Source organism: Augochlora pura, chromosome 11, assembly GCF_028453695.1.
Source record: "Augochlora pura isolate Apur16 chromosome 11, APUR_v2.2.1, whole genome shotgun sequence".
Classification (NCBI taxonomy): Eukaryota; Metazoa; Arthropoda; class Insecta; order Hymenoptera; family Halictidae; genus Augochlora; species Augochlora pura.
This window is the reverse complement of record NC_135782.1, coordinates 11,460,040-11,481,851: the sequence shown is the minus strand read 5'-3', so window position 1 is coordinate 11,481,851 and position 21,812 is coordinate 11,460,040. Positions and strand designations below refer to the sequence as shown.

General features: G+C 34.5%; 1 protein-coding gene across 4 annotated transcripts in view; it reads left to right on the top strand.

Annotated features, from left to right (window-relative positions):
- Window positions 1-21,812, top strand: part of Dgo (ankyrin repeat domain containing protein 6 diego) — a 321,616-nt gene that overhangs the window by 200,695 nt on the left and 99,109 nt on the right. For all 4 annotated transcript variants that reach the window (XM_078194017.1, XM_078194016.1, XM_078194015.1 and 1 more), the window contains exon 5: window positions 1,587-1,688. In XM_078194017.1, coding sequence (XP_078050143.1) covers window positions 1,587-1,688 — 102 coding nt within the window. The remainder of the gene's footprint in view (window positions 1-1,586; window positions 1,689-21,812) is intronic.

Here is a 21,812-nt window from a genome sequence, read left to right as displayed (position 1 = left end):
TTGAGTGTTTCTGTATCTTTAGTGAATCTTTCCTTCAAAATACAGTTGTCTCGACCCCTTCGTTTAACAACACGAACAACATAGGTTTCTCGGCGTAGGAACTGCTTAATTTCCGACCGCCGAAATAGTGGAAGTGATTGCGAGTTTACGACTCTTGTTATCTTTTAATGCGATTGAATAGCCTAGTCCGGCCACTTTATTTCTTTGTTTCTTTTTACGACTTCTTTCCTCGAGTCGATGAGATCTTCTTCCCGAGTTAATCGGAATGCGGTAAAATTGGAAGTAGGACCATTTTATGTTATTTACGGAACGGACTTCGTTTGTCTTAAAGATGGTACGCGATTTTCAAGTCGACCGCGATTAGACTGTGAATTTTATGCATTTATTTATTTATTCGTGCTTCAAATTAAATGGTTTATTAGATCTACGAAGTCATTAAATGAGTTTAAAGGCACGTTTATTTAAATTGTTAAATAACAAAAAACACATTTATCTAATTGCGATTTCATACAAATAACTTGCAGAAAAATTCACAGTCTAATGAACTGATTGTGGATTTTATGCGTTTATGGGAACAATGTGCGAGTATAGTTTAAAAGAACGTCAAGGTTAAAGAAACTAAACTAACTTAAAGTTATTAGAAATGTTGAAGAATCAAATGAAATTGTGCTTATCGCTATGTCTGACAATTGGGGGGTTTTTGTTTTCTATAAAAATCCGCTAACTAGTAATGATATTATGTGAATACTATTTCTGTGTGTTAGCGCAACGTATTTTTTTAAGAAAATTCGGGATAGAGACGACCGAACGATGGTCGGCCGTCGATGGATTTATGGCAGGGTTCAAGGATGCGCGTGGCACGGAGGGTAAGCGAGACTAAACAGTCCTGGCGATATGCGACGCGACGGCTGATGACCGCAGTGGGTCTCCCAGCTATCGAGTGTCGAGCCATTGACTGTTTATGGAAAATGTGTTTAGAGAAGGCAAGCAACCGTCGTTGCATTGCCAAAGAATGAAACTCTGTTCTTGGACGATCTGGCCACGGAGTGGGGAAAGTGCATTTGCTTTTTGGTAAGAGGACTGTGTTGGACCGCACGGCACTTACCCCAGAACCTTGGAAAAGAGCAGTCGTCTCGACTAATTAGCTCAATATTTCTAACATGTGTGTGTGTATTTCTAGTATATAGCTTAAGTATGATGTTCAGTGGTGTAATAAACGACTAGTATTCGGAATGTCGAAGAGAAAACATTATAAATTATTCTGCAGCAAAAAGTAGACAGGATGCATTCTTGCACGTGCCCGGAGTGTATTAGTACATGTTAAACGAAGAACATAATTCGTTAGCATTAGCAATATTTATGAGCGAAAAGAATCCGGTGAAATGTATTTTTCACTTTAGAAAGCCAGTGGAACTTTTAACAACTCTGGTTTTGATTGAAAATTCTAATCTAATTCTCATTTCATTTCAAACATCTCAACATTCAGGTGATCTTATCATACGGTATTCATAATTCTCGCATCGAAAGCTAGCATGATTCTAACTTTGTTTAATTATATTAACAATTTATATTTGTTTTTTTTTCAGACTGGCGTTACAGCTTTGCAGAAGGCAGCCTCAGAAGGTCACTTAGAAGTAGTTGAACTATTACTGAAATACAATGCAAGCGTCGCACGGCAGGACACAGTGGTGAGTGAATATTAATTTCCATGTATATTCATAATTTCTTAACTATTTAACATTATTTACCTATGGCATACTAACGATCATTTATTTGATTGTTAAGTAATACTTTATAAATTTCTGTTAATGAGAAATTAATGGAAAACAGCGTAGCATTTTACTATAACAATTACTAGTCAAGTGGAAATAAATATAAAAGTACAATTAATTGACGTATTTTTCGGGAAGTAACTAATTTACAAACTGAAATAAGAACAAAAAAGAACTTATGTTTAAGTGATAAAATTCGTAATATGTGACTGAAACTAAATAATTTAATAAAACATATTTGGCGTTAGGAAAGGAGGAATGAAATTATAAAATAAAATATAAAAGGAGGTATAGTCGATGAGTTTATTATAATATATAAAGACATATATAAAAAATATAAAACAATCAGAAACGTTGTTCAAACCATCCAAGCTTGAACGCAAGCACGGTGAAGTACATGTCGGTGACTTCAATGCTTGATGAGCAATATCTTGGTGACTTCAATGCTCGGTGAAGCGCGACGATGTCACTGCAAATCTTTTAGGAAAATCTTATATAACTTAAAAATTAACAGAATCATATGTTAATTACGAAACATCTTTGAAAATATAAGAAAACAATATGGGGTTGATTTCAAAGAGGTCGCGATAACAATAAAATACTTAACGACAGCTTCTTTCCTTGTCAAATATGCATTTGTTCTTACAAATTCGATTAAATATTTTGTAGTAACGCATATATATAATAAATAAAACACAGTGATCGTCGACATATGCATCATGTTGAAAGATGTCTGTGTTTTAACTAATTTTTCTGACACAAGTCATCAATTTTTAATGAAACATTTAAGATAAAGATATTAAAGCACTTGAAAGTATTGTCAAGCACTTAAATAGTTCATTAAGCTAGTACGACTTAAAAGTTGAATACTTTAAAAATGTCTGGAACTGATGAATTAAAAAATTAAGAAAGTTTAATATAGCATAACATGCATAATATCATATTTTGTTTGTAATGTCAAAAAGTTAATATTCGAATAGCACGCACAAAATGTATAACACAGCTATGTTTTAGACTAGCCTCCATAGTATTAAATACATTTGTGTGTGTTATACATTGTATACAATATTAAATACATTTATTCAATACAATATTGCAATCTCTATATGTATTTATATATGTATGTATACAAAAAACTGATATATTCTTGCATATATTCAATGCGGATAGTTTACAGAAATTAAATATGTAGACATATTCTGCAAATTCACTTATGTGTGTATACATAGAGCTTGCATATTCTTGTATATATTGTATGCATATAGTCTGCATATTCACTAATGTACGTAGACATATTCTGCATTTGCGTTAACATACGTATACATAGAACATGCATATTCTTGCATATATTCTATACACATAGTCTGTCTATTCACTAATTATATACCGTAAGTATATAAAGTTCCGCAATTTGCCGTCATGCATGTAGCAATACAATGGTTTCAAAAAATTAGCGAACTGCCTATTATTTTTGTCATCACTGTTCCGATAATATCCGTGGCCGGTGATCGCTTTGGCCGCGATTACACCGTGCTCTCGGGTATGGTAGACGGTATAAAGAGAAGCGGCGTGTCGGATTCGGTGGGTTCGACCGCGGAAAAACATAACTCGCGCGTCAGAAACGCATAAACTCGTTTTTCTTCTGGGCCGCACGAGCAGCTTTACGCGGGAATATACTTATGTACATTGATACGCGTATCTTCGTAATAAGAGCCCGCAGCACGCAGCACGCGGTCTCCACGGAAAGAGAAAGATAAAGAAAGGAAAAAACAAGGATCAGGTGGGGGGAGGAAGGGAGGGAGGGAGGGAGGGCAGGAGAAATCGCTACCAGGAATGAGCGAAGACGACGGCAATAATTTCACGTTCTTTTATAAGGAACAATTTACGAGAATTTTTGCGCGGTCGCATTGGCACCGGTCTTTTATCACTTTCTCGATGCCTGATCCCTCGGGGCCTCGGATTTTACTCGCCCGGTACAACGTGTGCTCCTCGCGGTGTCCTGACGTCGCGTGGTTGTTAGCGAGAACACGACACTTGACATAAATTGGAGACCCCGGGAGAACGTTCGCTTGATAAACGCAATTATCGGTGAGAATGAGAGCAGCTATAAACGAACGGCAACGTAATAAATTAAGGAATCGAGCGATTTTACGGTTTTTTTTTCGGGAAAATTTCAATCGGTCGATGGTTGCCTCGTTTTCAATTATTTTCAGCGTTGTCTGTTTTCGAAGACGATAAATAGCGATATTGCTAAATCGAAATAAATACTATTTAGGGAATAGAACACAGAAAGTAGCAAGTGATAAACAGAGAATAGTGAATAAAGTATAGAGAACGGAAAATAGAAGATCGTAAAATAGCAAATAGAATATTGTAATATGAAAAATAGATATATAAATTATAAATAAAATAGTAAACAGAAAATTATCAAATGGATAATATAATATTATAAAATAGAATTAAATGAAATAGAAAATTAAATTTAAATAAATAGAATTAAAATAAAATTCCTATTTATACAAGTTTCTCGAAATTTATTGAATCGATGTCACAAAAGAGAAGTCGGATAAGAATTCATTATAAATCTCAGTAGTAAACATTTATATATGCAATATTAGTATATCATTGTGACATTAACAGACAATAACATATCATAATCCGTCTTGTAAAAGAGGTCCTAATATACGTTTTATGTAAATTGCTGAACATAAATAACTCGCAAAGAAATGTCGAGAAATGCGAAACGAGTATCTGATTAAGTTTGGTCAGCAGACGTTCGCGTAGATTTCCATATTCGATGTTCAATATGTAGAATAACAAATCTATTAGTTTGCTATACAAGTCTATGATTTATATCAAACAAATTTCTAATTGAATATGTATTTTTGTTCTTTATACGAATATCTACATAATTTTGTCCAATTCGATGTAATTCAAATTGAATATCATTTTAATATTTTTCAGATATAAATAATTTTTCTATTAATCTTTAAATATTTTAATTTTTAATGTACATTAATCTTATAAGTAGTCAGAAAGTTAGAATAATTTTCGAAGAACTTTATGAAAAAAGTGCACAAAATGTAACAAATCGATCTATATGACTACGCTATTAAATGATGAATGCACAGTCATGAATGCTCAACTTTCTGATAATTTTATCGAAATTGCCGATAAGATAAATGTTCCAGTGCTTAAACGTTTCATTTAATTATTATAATTTGTAATTTAACCCCCGTTGACATTTATTAGTATTTATTTGAAAGAACAGTTTCTTTTCTATTAAATAAAATGACATGGCCGATTGAAGAATAAATAGAAATTAAATTAAATTAAACTTTTTACATACACATATATACTTGTCCTTTCAAATAATTGCCGACAAACACCGATGGGAATTAAATTATAACAATACCAGTACAACTTATTCCGCCAAAATTCAAGCACTGGGACATTTACCTTATATATCGTCAATTGCGATGAAATTATCAAAAAGGTTAAACATCCATGAATATGCATTAAACATTCATATACAATGTACAAAGTGTACAAATAAAAGTTGAAATACATGATGTTCTGCATAGTTTTGACTTCGTTTATCCCACGCGAGTATTCTTTTTCAAGAAGGATTCATTTCTAAATAAATCGAGAACATCGAAGATTCGGTAAAGTACAATTTCCAAGTTCGTAAATCGGCTCCCACGGCGGCTGTCACTCAAAATTCGCCCATAAACTGCCATCACGCTCGTATTTCGAATGCAGCGCGATAATTGTAAAAGAACAGACTGTAGCCGCTTGTACGAGCGGCGCTCTTCGTTGCGTCTCGTTAATATCGTATGCAAATGGAATGCAAAGTCTCGGTTCGGCTGGTTTCGTATCGAATAAACGTAACACGAAACTGCACGGAGCACATAGTTCCTCTTTCATCAGCAATTATCTTGTTCTGTACGAAGAAGACGACGACGCTGTCGTGGCCATCGTCGTCGTCGTCGTCGTCGTCAAGATCCAAAGGTCAGAAAGTATAATTCCGATCGATATTCTCGGTATCATTATATCGTAAAATATTTAATGGCTGTCATTACAGATATTGTATCACATTTACCGGAGGGTAAGCGTTAAGAAACGCATCCGACGATCGCTCTTTGCCCCACCGAGGACGCTGTCTGCTTCGTTTTCAGTAGCAATTTCGCGAGCCGGTCAGACACGTACGCACGCATACAAGCACACGATATAAACGACACGAAAATATCACGGTAGGCGTGGATGCCTTACGTCTTAATGAATGCCAGGCGAGAGTGATCTTCGGGTTCGCCGCGATCAACTACGAAACACGGCTTGATGTTTTCTTAAATGGTATTTATAATATCGTCGGAAGACGTTACGCGGAATGACAAGTTTTCGGAGAGCAGAGGAGGATGTAATTCGATGTTACCCGGTTCACGTTGCGTGCAGAAAATGATATCGGATTGAAATCGAATGTGAGATACGCATAACCTGATGAGTATGTAGCTATTTGCATTTTTCTACTCGCGGTCTCATGGATATTAATGGCGCTCTTATATGTTCGTGTCGCGTCGGAACGACGCCTAATGACTCGCCCTTAATTAATAATCACGGCGAAATGGCTCAATCATCTTTCTCAAAATGAATAAGTTCATTCATGGACGAGATTACGGCTGTCGCTTCAAACTTTTGATGAAATTCACTCTGGTTGGGGACACGTTGCGTCCCGAGCATGTACGAGGATGTACTTAATTATTTAAAAAGATACTGCAAGTATTCAACCAGAAATCAATTTATATTATAAACAATTTCTTAGACAGATTCCTTCAATATAGCCTTTATACTTTTTCTGAAAAACTGGACAAATTTATTTAAGGAACTGTTGTCTGCATTCAAAAAGTAAAAGACGGAGTAATTGAAGAATATTTTACAACTAGCTAGTTATTTATTCATTCCCTTTGTATGATCAAGTAAATTTTCAAAGAAAACTATCATAGAATCATGTAATAATTCATTCTTAGTTTCATTGTTGAAAACTGTTGCAGTCGGAGTCGAGCATATTTTATCTAAATAAAGAATCTTTGATTCGTAGAATTTATTCGAAACGTGGATCAAATAACATTTTATTCGAAGATTTTATTTATCGAACATGTTGTTCAAATATTGTCTGAATCAAATTGTATTTGATGAATTTAGTCGAAATGTTGGTTAATATTGCAATTAAATTCTATTAAAAAAAAAGTATTTGAAATATTGTTCTAATGAAATTTTATTCGATAAACTTATTCGAAATGTTCGAACTAAATTTTATTCGAAAAATTGATTTCAAATATTGTTCGAATGAAATTTCATTAAAAAAATTTATTAGAAATGTTCGAATGAATTTTTTTTTGGAACATTGATTTGAAGTTTCGTTCAAATAAAACAGGATTTGAATAACAGCAAGCTCTGGTTTCAGCGCAAGCGGTAGTGTATTACTTTACACCCCGAATGTGCCGTTCAATCAGAAAATGAGAATGACCGCTATGCAAACGCTATGGGCATGGAATCAAGTATAGAAAGGGAATGTGAGAAATGTGTGAATCTGCGGCCATCGAATATTTCATACGAAGAGGTTGCGAATCGTTTTAGAATCGATTAATCCGCGTCGCGAGCCGAACGAAACATTTTCGATTGATTATTATCGCGCCGGTAATGATACCTCGTATCGGGTGAATCGTTTAATGAGCATCGGACACGTATTTACGTTGGGAGGAACGGCGCATAAGGGAACGGTAATGCATAGTATTAACGGCCAGAAAATATTTATCCCCTGTCTCCTGCCTCCAGTTTCATGGAATTCGTGGGTTCGCGTGTAAGATGAATCGGTTATTTCAGGAAACACTTGCCACGGGAAAATGGGGAATTTGTTATTTTCTCAAGTAGCATGCGCGCGCGTTCGTGCCTGCGGATTCCTTCGAGGAGTCCTGCAAAATATTTTAAATACGTGGACACCGGTTATCAAATTCTTCGCATGAATGCTTGTAAGAATTTCGAAAAATTCCGAGATCTAGTAACCATGAAACTTCCAAGATATTTGGTTCATTGTTCTTTTTTTATTGTTAGACTGCATATTTTTATGCTGAACAAAAATCATACAATTTAATTGTAGAAAATATAAGTTAGTTGCGAGTATCTTTTCTTTTTCAATCATTGTAGTAAGTTAAAAATAATGTAACGGTGTTTTTTTAACCTTTCAGAAATCTGCAGTCTATTTGACATTCATTATTTACTTCGTTTTAGTGTTTTTAACATTTGTGTTTCTAACTAATGTGATACGTAATTTTATTTAATTTAATTTTTATTTAAAATGACAAAAATACGTTGTGACGAAGAGAAATAACAAAATAGGAGATAAAATTGTCCGCAACATTTTTCGCGGTACATCTATCAGATTTATTAATATGTATTGTTTATGTCGTATCATTAGACGTTGCATAAATATCCACGGTGTAACATGTAGTAAAAGAAAATAAATAAGATGAAAAGAAATAATTAAAAAAGGTAAATAATAAAGGGAAGTACATAATGATAAAAAGTAAATAATAAAAGGAATTGAATAATAAAAGATAAATTATCTTCAAAAATCTTTTTGATGCCACATACACAATTATACATACGTACATGTACGTATATCAGCAGTACAGGCTTGAAACTAAAATCAGCACAAGCGTGAAATAAAATGCGTTCGGTACGACTCACGGCGGTACTATTCGAACGAAAAATTTCATCATCCGTGCCGCGAAGATTTTAACAAGATTCGAACGTAGAATCTCGCGCAACAGGGAGTCTTCAACCCCCCACCTCTACGGCTTATCCTGTTTCTCGTTGCAATACGTTCTCGATGTTATCCGGAGGAGTGACGGCTCGATATCGCGCCGGCATCCAGCGCATTCACGGCAGCTAAGATGCAAATGTCAAAAGACTCGCGACGGCACAAAAAAGAAAACATCCCGGAGACCGTCGGCGGAAGGCTATCGACGCTCGTGAATCGATTCTCGATAACGGAAAGAAAGAAACGCCGGTAATGCGCTACCTCGAACCGTGGTCGGGCTGTGTGCATCCCTTCTTTGTCTCCCCCTCCCTACCTCCCTCTCACTCACTCTCTCCATTTCTTCTCTCTCTCTCTTTATCTGTCTCTCTCTGTTTCTCTCTATATCTTCCTCTCTGTATATATGTATTTCATTCTTTTTCTTTCTCTCTCTATATATTTATTTTTCTTTCTATCTTTCTCCTTCTCTCTCTATAGATTTATTTTTATTTTCCTCTCTCTATATACATATATATTTCTTTCTTTTCCTCCCTATCTTCTAACTCCGTCTCCTCACTCTATTCTCCTTCTCTATATCCTCTCTCCACCCTCTCATTCTCTCTCTTCCTCTCCGTCGATGCAGGATATGCATTCTTCGAGTCGAAGGCGTCCCGATGGCGGTGATTTTGACCCCGTCCCAACTCCCTCCCTCCTCCTGAAATTTCGATTATGTCGTTTTTCCGAAACCGAGGACCGGACACGTTTCTCTCAAACATGCACGCCCCCGCGGCTAGCAACAAGATATTCTGTCTGTGCACATTCGAAATAACTTCTTGCTGTTTGCGAAACTTTTCGTCGTCGTTCTCTACCGGCCATCGTGCTTGGTCGAATGATCACCGTGAATTATGAAATGGAAAGTATTTCTTTTTTAGTTTGACATTGGTCAGTTCTTATTGTTCAGTTCTTATTTGAGTGGATTGCATACGATTTTAATTAATAGAGTTGTTGGTTATTTATTCATGAACCGTTCGAGTTTTATAGTATCGGGTCGGATACCAGAATTTTTGAAATTATATTATTTATTGCTTTTATATTAAATTTTATTCTTCTGTTATCGATATTTGAACATTAGAGGACATGTACGCTCTCCTTCAAAATGATTAGGAACTCATAGAAAATTAAATAAATTTGAGAAATCGATAGAAAATTGTTATAATGTCTTCTTCTTTTCGATGATATATCCACCATATTTTTAATTATTTCTTGGACTACGATATTCATTTTATGAATTTTTCTATTATTTCTGATATTTCGGAAACATATCGTACGAAATAAACTGAGCTTATATGTTTTCAATGAACAAAATGCAATGAATGGGATAACCTAATTGTATAAATAACAAACGCCGATAACTTGATATATACTTTTGACAATATGATACTATAAAACTTAATAAACGTAAAACATTAGCTAAAATGAATGAATAATTACAATTTATACTAAATCAGCATGTATGCTAATACGTTTAAATGGTTGGCGGTACATTTATAAAATATAGACGTTTTCATCTCTGAGAAAACGGTTTTTCTTTTTAATTATAATTTACTACTTGTACTTGCAAAGTTGTTCTGTGCAAAGTAAATTCTACAGAAACGTATACAAAAATTAAATTAAATAAGTTAATACTAATATTACTGTTAATAAATAATATAATAAAAAAATTAAAAGAAAAGTAAATAATAAAATAATATAAACGAATAATATGTATAAAATAATATGAATAAATTTTATATTGACCGTAGAGTATATCTTGATCGCATATTTTAGTTTTCCGGAGCTCATCTATACAAAATAACCTCAAAAAATAAGACTGCACATTAGGAATCACAATTTAGAAATTACATGCATACTAAAGCCTTGTATCGTACCGTGGTTTACTAAAATCCTCGGCTAAACCGAGTTTACAATCCCGATAAGACGTAAAGAAAATCAAAGAGTCGAAAAGATTCGAACACGAGATATGGACCGTTGAAATGCTCGACACCGTTCGACGGTCCCTCCGGATGGATTTACATGATCTTTCCAGCTACACGATTTCTTTTTCTTTGTAACCGGGATTGCAATCAACCCCCGAGGGGCGGCGCGCCTTGATAATTGCTTCATTTCGGTATTTTTAACTGCGTCGAGCCCAGGGTTATATATTTATATGGTGGCGAAAGGACGAGTGTGCAGGAATTTATCATTGACATGGATTCTCTAATTTATGAAAAGACAATTTAATATTCCTGTGTTCTTCCAATCAATTTCGCCTTACAACAAGCATCCTTAATAATATTTCTCGTTATAAATATATCTCTATGTCAAAAATAAATTTTTGCAGAACGCTTTTACGGACGTCAACTATTTATAAAAATAAATATAAATTATAAATTGTGCAAATAATTAAATGAATATTTTTTACTGGCCAAATTTACTGTTAAAATAATTTAAGTTAAATTATAGTAACATTTTAATTTATTTCACTTGTTTTTCTAACATTTTATCATTTATAGATTACATTTTAATGATCGTAACGCAGTGACATTTTTCAGTTACTTTTGTCAATTAGTTTTATTGAAAAGTATTTGTAAGGAATGGCATTTCACCGCGTCTATGGTTTTCGTCTCAAGGTTATACCGTTGAAATAGCTAAAATAAAAAGAACCAGAGGAATTTTTAATTGGAATGATTTGAAACCTGTACCAAAAAAAAACAAGTCATTAATTAATGCCAGTTGATTGAAGCTATTTTGAAAGGCACACAGATAACAAAGATCAGTTAAAAAAGTATCTTACATAGTTAATAATGATAAACTAATCTGCCAGGGCCGTAGATAAGAACTTCCTATTTCAAAAAAAGTTTCATTCCATCAATTTTTGCAATTATTGCACAAATTTTTTATAATTAAAATTGTACAAATAAAACTCCACAGTATTTTCACAATCATATAGCAAAATTGGACAATGTTTTGCACAGTTAAAGATATACGAGAACGTTGCACAATATTTTGTATAATTAAAAATCTACCATATAATTGCACAATATTTCGCATAAATGAAATTATACCATAAAACTGGCCAATATAAAACATGTTTTATATAGCTAAAATTGCATAATAAAATTGTACAATATTTTGTATAATTAAAAATCTACAATATAATTGCACAATATTTTATGCAATGAAAAGTCTACAATAAAATTGCACAACATTCTGTACAATTAAAATTATATACTTGAAGAAAATGTTAAAAGTATAATTCTCAAATTAAATAATAATAAGACTCGTACTAGAACACCCCTCGATTTTAACCCTTTGTACTCAAAGCCATTTTAACTGAAAATCTAAAATAATTTTACTGACTAACAATGTCTCTATTATGTGCGACAAAGTGTATTTATATTTACAATTTTTTAAATACGAATTTAGCAGTATGAAGATTATTTTGGAACGTGATAGAAAAATTTTAGTGGTGCCACAGAGTCACCACTCGATCACAAAGGGTTAACAGTTGATGTATATAAGCGCATACAATCTTCGGTACCATTGCCAGCGCAGTAAACTTGTGTGACAATTATCTACGATTCAAGTTAACCTCACGGCTAATTTACAATTACCCGAGAATGATCCATCGGATTCATAACTTTCAATTTCTGTCGCTGGAATCGCGACACCGTCGTGCGTGCAGAATCCATCGAGAGTCATAACGGTCTTAAAACATTGCGATATCATACTCGATCCGTTCACCGCAAAATTTATTCGGTTTTCCATAGTGATAAACCGCTTTCTAGCGTACAAGAGAAAGTACTTAATATTAATCAGTGTATCGCCGTCATTAAAGGTTGGACTTAATGCAGCCCGGGCGGGACGGGAAGCTCGGGGGAATTACTATTAAGACGAAATAACGATAATTCCCTGTTATTGCGGCGAAGAAATTTACGGGTACGCTCGCGCGTCACGGACAGCGGATTTTTGTCACGACGCTGTGGCCATTTCTTTCGCGGCACCGTGTGCTTCCTTGCCGTCCGTGTATAACCCGGCTACACCTAAAACCACATTCCGCCGTTCAAAACCGTCCACGACGATAATTACTTCGCGCGTGTAATTGAATATAATCGAATCCGCTACGTGGCTCGTTCAGCTTTCGGCTTTGAAACACGTGTTCCGTTGCGGCCTCCTTCGAGATGAAAATGATGGGGTTGAAATTATAATTATTACCGGCTTTTAATGCGACCCGCATAGCATCGTTTGCGTTTAATGGTTTAAAGGGTGCGAAAAACATTATTCGTCAAGAATGATAGGTCTGACGCGATAATAAAATTTGTAAGATTGTACATTTTATTTCGATCTGTCCGCCGAGCTGGGCAAAATTTTATTCGGCTGACAAATAACAGATAAAGGCTATAGTAAATAAAATGTTATTGGTATAAATTTGTCGAGATCGAAATTTATCCGAATAAGAATTTATTGAATTAAGGAGGTATTTTTTATACAGATGTGATTTTATTTCAATATAGAATTATATGAATAATGAATAATCATTCGAATTACGAATTATTCTGATAAATAAATTGTCATTCGAATAAGTGGTAGAGCACTTTATGGCGAATAATAAATAATCCTTGTCCGAATGAAACATTCGATTTAAAAAATTCTTTCGAATAGTTATCTATAATATTTAAATATTTATGCAAAGCAAATCGAATAATAGCTAACTTTGACTGTGACTTTAGTTCTGTCTGTAAAATGTACTGTTATTTAACTAGTGTAGCGTATGCGAATAGATTTTTTAGATCAGACAAGCTACCTATTATTAAAGTGAATATTTTAGTGTATATTGCTTTTTAATAAAAAAAAAGTATCATCTAGTTTGTCGCTCTTTAAGAATGGCAATAAATATATTTAGATTCTTTACCATTTTTATGATAACAAGACTGCAGATTTGCAAACAGAATAAAAAACTGTCATCATTTATTGCAAGTTGCAGAATATTTACAGACATCTATCACTGTTCTCAATAATTTTAAAGAGTTCAAATTAACAAAACTATTCTTGAGCTTCTTGAGTGTGTTTTCTGTCTCTGTCACGAATGCATAAAATCCGCAATGCAATTACATCCTACGCTCAAGCCAACCAAATTCATTAACTCGCATTAAAAGCGTCCTCATAATGTCAACAATTTGAAAAACATCAAATGTGTCGGGTGTTATAAAAAGCACAATTAGATTGGTTCTCTCGGGAAATACAATTACACGATTTCCATTCTCGACCACTGGAAACTTCATTAAAATTCCTTTCCTTTTCCGTGCTCGAAATAGTATACCTTACAAAATCAACAAAGTCTTATTTTTAAACACTTTTTCCCTCCGTATCGAGTGTCCATTCGCACGATTCCACGGCCGAGAAGAAGGACGTGCTCTCGTGTCTGTGCAAACACCCGTGGCAAACAGATATAAAAGAGCATCGGAAATTCTTACAAAACCGCGCGCCGCCTCGCGCCGCCTCGCGTCGGGGCCTCGAGAGCCCTCCACATCCTCGAAGAGAGAAACCGAGTTCAAGAAGCGCCAGCTTCGGGCCCGAGGACGGGCTTAAAATGCCCACGGTCTCTCTGTCTGTTTCCTTATTTGCGATGCTCCGGCTTGTAATTTTCCCGAGTCATTCGGGAATCGATACGAATACCTTAATGGCTTTATTTAAACCCGGTAATTTCGACAAGACGATGTAATACTAAATTTGATCGAACTTTATCAACCGAATAGAAAACTGAATGAGACAGAAAATATTGTTCCAGGTCTGACAATGTACTATAAAGTATACTAAGAAGACTATAGCGACAGGTAGATGCGTGTAGAATTTAATTATGAATTGCAACATAAATTACTTGCAACACGTTGCCCTCGAGTAGTGACTTTGTGGTATCATAAGAAATTATAACATCACATTTAAAAATAATTTTAACATCGTCGAGTATGTGTATGTTTCATTTAGTCTTTTATATTCGTTGCTTGAGTCACAAAATTCAAAATCGTATCTATAAAATGCAGTGAGGTATGTGGAATGAGAATACTATAGTTCATAGAAACTACTTTAAATTGTAAGATAAAATGGCTTCTAGTGAACAGAGTTAGGAAAAAGAGTGAATAGAAAGATTTAATGTAATGATAATATAATATAAGGATTTCTGATATAATGCCTATAAAAGATTCGATCTTATTGGACTAAAATTCGAGTATACTTAACCTTCCATAGACCCGTGCAACTTTCAGGTCGAATGCTAATATAACGAGGTGTTACCAAATAATTTTAGCTTCCTCAGAAGATGACGTATATATTCGTCTTAATTACATAAGGTGTCCGAGGTAACTCATAATATTAATAATAGTTAATAGCACCGTCCACCTAAAATATCAAAGTAAATGCCTTGCAAGTTGTTTATAGACAAAAACCATCGACAAAAGTTCGGTCCAGAGAGGTTTGAAAGTGCTGTTTTTTTAAACAAAGTACTTGGAGTATATTTACAATATACCTAATTCACCCCTGGCGTTTAGAGCTTCTAGTACAAAATAATGCTCTGACATTCTTCAAATCTCGCAACCGTACTAACTTGTAGCTCCGCGAATGCATAACGCCGCAGCCAGCTCCGCAACCTGGGCCCATCAAGAGCGGAGCGGACGATCATTTGTGACCGTCCTCGGGAGCGTCTTTTTTCGAAAAACCGAGGATCGATCGCTAAATCGCCGGGCAGCGTAATTATCCGGCAAAGAAACGGCCCGTTATCGGTTTAGTCCGTTTTCGTCAAGAACGTCCACGATTTTCTCCGTAGACCATGGCGAGTCACCGCGATCGCTTCTCCTCCGCTTATTTGTCACATTTACAACGCGTTATGGCCGGCACCGGTGACCGCGAAAGTCGATCGGTTCGGTCTATCGATCGACCGGGCCGGTTTCCATGTTCGTGATAGACGATTTTCTTTATAGGCTACCGCGCGTGATCCACTTTGGTTTTTGCCGGCGTGCTCGGACCCGGGAGCATTCTCCTGATACCACTTAGAACGACGCCGGTTCACAGGATTCAAGTGCGGCGACGTCTAATTAAAAGGATCGCTTCTGTCAACGTTTTTATCGCGCCGATTCCCCCGCCCTCCGGAACAGAATCGCGAAAGTGTACGGGGCATTGACGGACGAGATTGACACTTCGCTGACTAGATTAGCCGCTCCTTTCATTTCCATTTCTATGGCCGCGATCGATTCCGTTGTCCTCCTTGTTCGCCGTTCGTCCAAACCGATTACTACACTGGTAGACAAGATTATGAAAAATAATTAGTAGAAGAAGATAATTTAATACCTATATTAAAATACAATTTAAGTCAAGCAAACTAGTTTATTGCTGCGATATTTTCATGTTTTGCAGAAGATAATGAAAATGTTCAATTTAAACGAAAATGGATCAATTTTACTTGCGCAAGAGGCACTATTTATCAAAATAAGTAGATGTATAAAATGATATGGAATTATTATATACTATTATTATATTATTATATTATACTTATTTAGTACTCTTTTATTTACTACCTCTATCATTCTTGCATTATATTTGGTGTTTATCTGTAATTCAGACGAGTCTCATATATATAATTTTATCTTAATTTGCAACGCGCTTTTAACATTTTTTAGATAAGATAAGAGATAAGAGATTTCCTCATTTCGAATTAGAGATCATATTTTTTAAATATAAAATAAATAGAAGCCTTTTTTAAATATAAGTAAAATTATTATAAGCGAAGTGTCACTTAATCATATCGTGTTATATCTTTTACTTTTAAATAATTGAAGTTATAAAGATTTTATCTTAAGAAACGATTGACTAAAACTGAAATCTACATTATAAAAATGGCGAGAAGCCTGAATAAATTCAATATTGACATTCGCATAAAGCGACACTCGTTAGTCACTTTTCGAGCTTGATTTAGTGTTACGAAAGAATAACATTTCTACTCGTCTTCAGTTTCTGAGAATTAATGTAGACAATTTTTATTTTGCATGTATATGCGAGAAGAATGATGTAAAAAGAGATATCGGTAGAAGAACTTGGTATTTCAAATTTTTGAAATTGGATATGTCCACTGAAGTTCTTCTACACTGTTTGAGTTTCAGACTTCGTTTTATGAGAGAATGATTCGTTTAAGTTCTCTAAATCATCTGACCTCATTGAATTTGAATACTTGACAGTCAGAAGTGTCTGTCGAAGGAAGATTCATAGCTCAGTTATGTTTATGATCTTCCGTCTGGATGACTGTACGAATAATTTGAAAGATGTTGCAACGAGAATGTGCGAATCTTTTCTACGATAATATTCAGTCGCATGGACAGCAAGTTGAATAAATCGTTAGAAGATATAGGTAACATTTGTCGCATTCATTTACAAATAAATTCGACGTCTTTCTGAATTTTTAGTTTCATTTATAAGTCGTTCCGCTCTTTCGTTAGTTATTATTAAAATGAATAGCTGTAGTAGGAAGAAAGGAATTTAGAATATTGTTGCTTATTGTTCGTTATAATTAGAATGTGGATCTTTATGCAAAATAAAAATTGTCTTCTTTTACTTATTTAAACAGTCGGCTGTTTTCTACGAATGCGACATGAAGAATTTGCAAACATTTTGTGTTGTGACGAGTATACTCGTCAAAAACGGTTCATTGATTATGTTAAGGAAGTAAATATATTTTAGTAATTAAAAATTAAAATAACAAGAAAGTTATTTCATTACAAGTTAATTCTGTATTATAAAAACCACAAATACACTTTTCAAAGGTAACTAGTTAATTAATAATTTTAATGAGTTTATAGCAGTATTGTAGAATGATACCTTCAAGCTATTTAAATGTTTTAAATATTTTTTATTAGACCTACTTATTTTTGTCAAATACGTGCATGAGATCACACCCGTAATCAACGCACAGAATTTTTATTTTGCATACAGATACTCAGTCTACAATGATTACTATATGTATACCTCTTAAAACAGTATAACCTGTTAATCAACTTCTTAAATAATTTTTTCTTTTCTAAATGACTTGACTTTTTTTACAAATGCTAGAGGAACTAGTACACTGTGCAATAAATAAAATACTTTCTTCCCAATTTTACTAATATTTGTAATTTAAAAAAATGTTTTTCAATTTTCTATCTGAGCCTGTAATTAAAATTTCAAAAATGAATTTATTGCTTCTCGATAATTTATGTATATGTTAAAAATTTCATTAAAATCTGTTATCGCATAGCCAAGCAATAGTCACTGAAAGACAGATAAAAATTCCTTATTTCCGATTGAAATTTATAAAATACCACAATTTTCGTGATCTTTAATTATTCACAGCTCTTGTCGAGATCACCTTACATTTTCATCCTAATTAAAGCATCCCTTACCTGAACAGCAATGTTCTTACACTGAAAAGTAAACAGAGCTCTGTCGAGCTTACATTTATTCGACACGTGCTATACTTCAGCGGCAATGTTCTTAGTCCTCGAGTGCAAGCAGATCTCTTCAGCTTAGGTTTGTCAGTCAACAAACTCGCGCGACACTGTCTAGAAACAGCACGGTCGGATCTCCTGAACAGCTGTATGCGGATAAAATATTTGAATTTAAAATAGTTACGAGATACAGGCGTCTCGGAAGGCACCAGATTAATTTACACAACTAGTATTTTGAATACCGGTCATTCCGGCTGCCGCAAATCAAGGCGGCGTGTGCTCTGCTGGAAACACAGTGCCGTGGATAAAATTTGAAAAATTGTTGTTTGAAAAATTGTTTAAGCGTACACATTAACTCCCGATGAAATTAATCCTTTGCACTCGAAGCCATTTAAACTGCAAATCTGAAACAATCTGTGCACTTTTTATACATTCGAAATTAATTCTTGTAACTCGTACCAACAGTTGCACTGCTTAACAATTTTTTAAATCTAAACTTTGTATAAAAATTATCTTAGGACGCAATAGAACAATTTTAGTGGTGCCTCAGAGTCACCATTCGAGTTCAAACGGTTGACACAAGATCAATTGTAATGAAATATAGAATACCTGAAAATATGCATTGAGCAACAAATTTTTCAATACACGCGCTAAATTTTTTAAAGGGACAGTATACTTACTTAACCACGTTGACGACGGCTTGACCCACCGGTGGATCATACGTGTCAGACCCGTGGGCTGCGTACATTTGTTTATTTTGCTTGCATTTCACAAAATAGATACTACAAAATAGGTTTATGTTATTTTATCTGAACATTATAAACATATATTCAATATGTAAAAACATAGAAATTCAATATTATAAACTTAACATAATTATTTAATTTTTGTAAATATCGGGCGCCAACTCACAGAGAAAATCGTGAATATCAGCGCCGGCGTCAACGTGTTAAAGTGATATTATATAGTGCATTTATTTGCATAATTTATTCGTTATTATTTTTGACCGGTCTGGTAAATCTAGTGTTAAATAAAAGATAAATAAGCGACTACAGGAAAATAAATGTTTTGCTTTTTGTCAGTATATGCCATTCAATTTCATGCCATTGATATTAATATTGTTCATTGCTTAAAGTGCATCCGGAGTAGAAGCGTAATAACAGAGGCCGATTACAGGTACCCCGACCGTATATTTCGCGGGATTGTAGAGCAGTATCTAGCAGGGTTGTTCCGTCCCGCACGAAACCCGATGGTTTTCGTTCACGAGAGGCGCGTGTTCCCTCGGATCGAGTGCTCAATGATCTTGCGCCGTTACGGCTAGCCGCGTAAGTGAATTTAGAGCACTTACCTGCTGCCGCTGTCCGGCTCGGGCACCGAGTAACTTTTACGATCTAGTAATTTCAGGCTGCGCAGCGGTTCGCCGGTTTCCCAGTTAGCCGTCCGCTACGTGTCGTGACGGACGATCGCGTGTCCGCGAGCACGGTTTACTTTACATGCGTGTAACCTCACGTGTCGCCTTTCCGACACGAAGACTGGGGCGGCCGCGTTCCCCTGGTTAAGGTCGCGGAATCGAGATTTGAATAAGCTCGCAGGAAACGTGGCGAGGAAGACATTAAAGTCGATTCCGAACGCCGTAGACAGTTCTGTAAACGCGGCGCTGCTCTGATTCGACATTGCCATAGGGTAGTGGAACCATTACTATGAAACGATACTGTACCCTCGACTTGTTTTTGGGCATAATTCAATCTATACTTATCGAAGAAGAGATATTATAATTTTCACCTCTTTTATTTCGTTTATTTTAAATTTTTTCTTCTTTTATTTTGTTTATTTAAAATTTGTTTTTCTTTTAAATTTCTCTCTTCTTTTATTTCGTTTATTTTAAATTGTTCTCTTCTTTTATTTCTTTTATTTTTATTGTAATAAAATCGTTTTATTTTTCGATTTCGTTTATTTAAAATACAACAATTTGTTCACTTTTCTATCTTGCTTATTCTTGAATTAAAAAATGTTTTGACACTTTCATGTATCTTTATTTTTTAAAAGAACAATTTTTTCGTTCTTTTATTTCGTTTATGTTGTAATAAAGAGATGTAATATATCTTGTTCAGTAAATATGAAGTTAATTATGTCTGAACGCAAATCGAAGAAAATTGTTATGTTTCTCTTATTTTTTCGATAAAAAGATTTTGCGAAAAGTATTTGTAAATTTCCGACGTTGTTTTAGAGTGATTTTAGAAGAACTTGCTGCAGGAACTGCAAACTGTGATCGATAGTTGTGATACTGTAATCGGGATCCTGTAATCGGTTCCACCTATTAATTCTGCACACCGGATACACTTATGTAAATCGGTGTCTTCTTAAACTTATTTGTTGAAACGATGATTAGGGATGGCAGGTCGTATGACATTTATGATGACTCTATAAAGATACAACGTGATCTAACGGTGAATTCTACGGATTAACTTAAATAAGCAAAGTACGTAGACTTAAAGTTGCTGTGTGAAAAATAATGGCTCTTTAATCCCTTAATTGTGTATGATGATTGTGCTTTTGCTATTATGGAGGAGGTTATTATTTTTGTCCTCTGTTAGTGTTTCAATCATAATTTTTACTGTGAAATGTATTTGTAAATTTTGCAAAATTATGTTTATATGTGAGAATTTCTTGATATTGGATAATTACAAGTTGCCAGTATATGTTTACGTATAAATAGATTAATCTTCATTGGAAATAAATGCTTTTAACGACATAGGTATATACAAAAAAAATAAATATAACATTAATATAACAAATATTTGTAAGTTCATTAATTAAAAAAATGTGGAGATAATGAATAAATGATGAACTTTAGTCTCAGTAGAATAAATAACATTAAAGATTGTAATTTAGTAGAAATGATAGTTAAACCATATTGTTGAAAGATGTATTTTTTAACAAATATACAGCTATTTAAGTCCAATACCTCCAATAAAAAATCTCCATTACAGTAAAGTTAATAAAATATTGAAAATTTGAACCTCCAGGAACGCACAATTCAGAATTGATGCGATGAAAAATCTGTAAATAGCAACAACCACGTTATACTTATAATCATAAAATTTTAATGTGTAATTTATAATATGTAGAAGAGTATATATTCATTAAATAATATTAATTAATATTCTGCTGTACAGCAGTCTAAGCGTTAATAGCGTAATTACCTTTTCAATAGTGCGACTATGATATACTCTATTCGTAATATAAATACAATAAATTTTGTTAACAATATATATCCGTGAAGTTACGTGCACGTGAGAACAGCCGTCAAAGGGGATAAGAATACAAATCAGAGTAACATTACTGTGAAAATGAACGATCCTTTAATCCCTTAGCTTCAACCAGTATACTGATCATTGAAGAAACACCAATTTCTGAGTAACAAATTCACTCCTTCATGATAGCGTCAAATTACAATAACGTAACCAAGAAAGGTTTAAGTGTTGTACACAACAGATAACACAACGAATCGATTCCCTGCGACCAGCTCGCGTTTCGCGACTTTCCCTTCGATCATCGTACACCGACGACTCATCGTCGCGATGATTGCAGCGTTGATGATGATTCGAATGGAACGGTTCCGTGCGATCGACGGCGCAGTTTCCCAGAAGACGAATCGAATCTTTCGGTAGAAAGCGGGCTCGAATGCACTTGCACGCCGCATTCCCATATATCCATTTCCTTACACGTGAATCGGGTTGC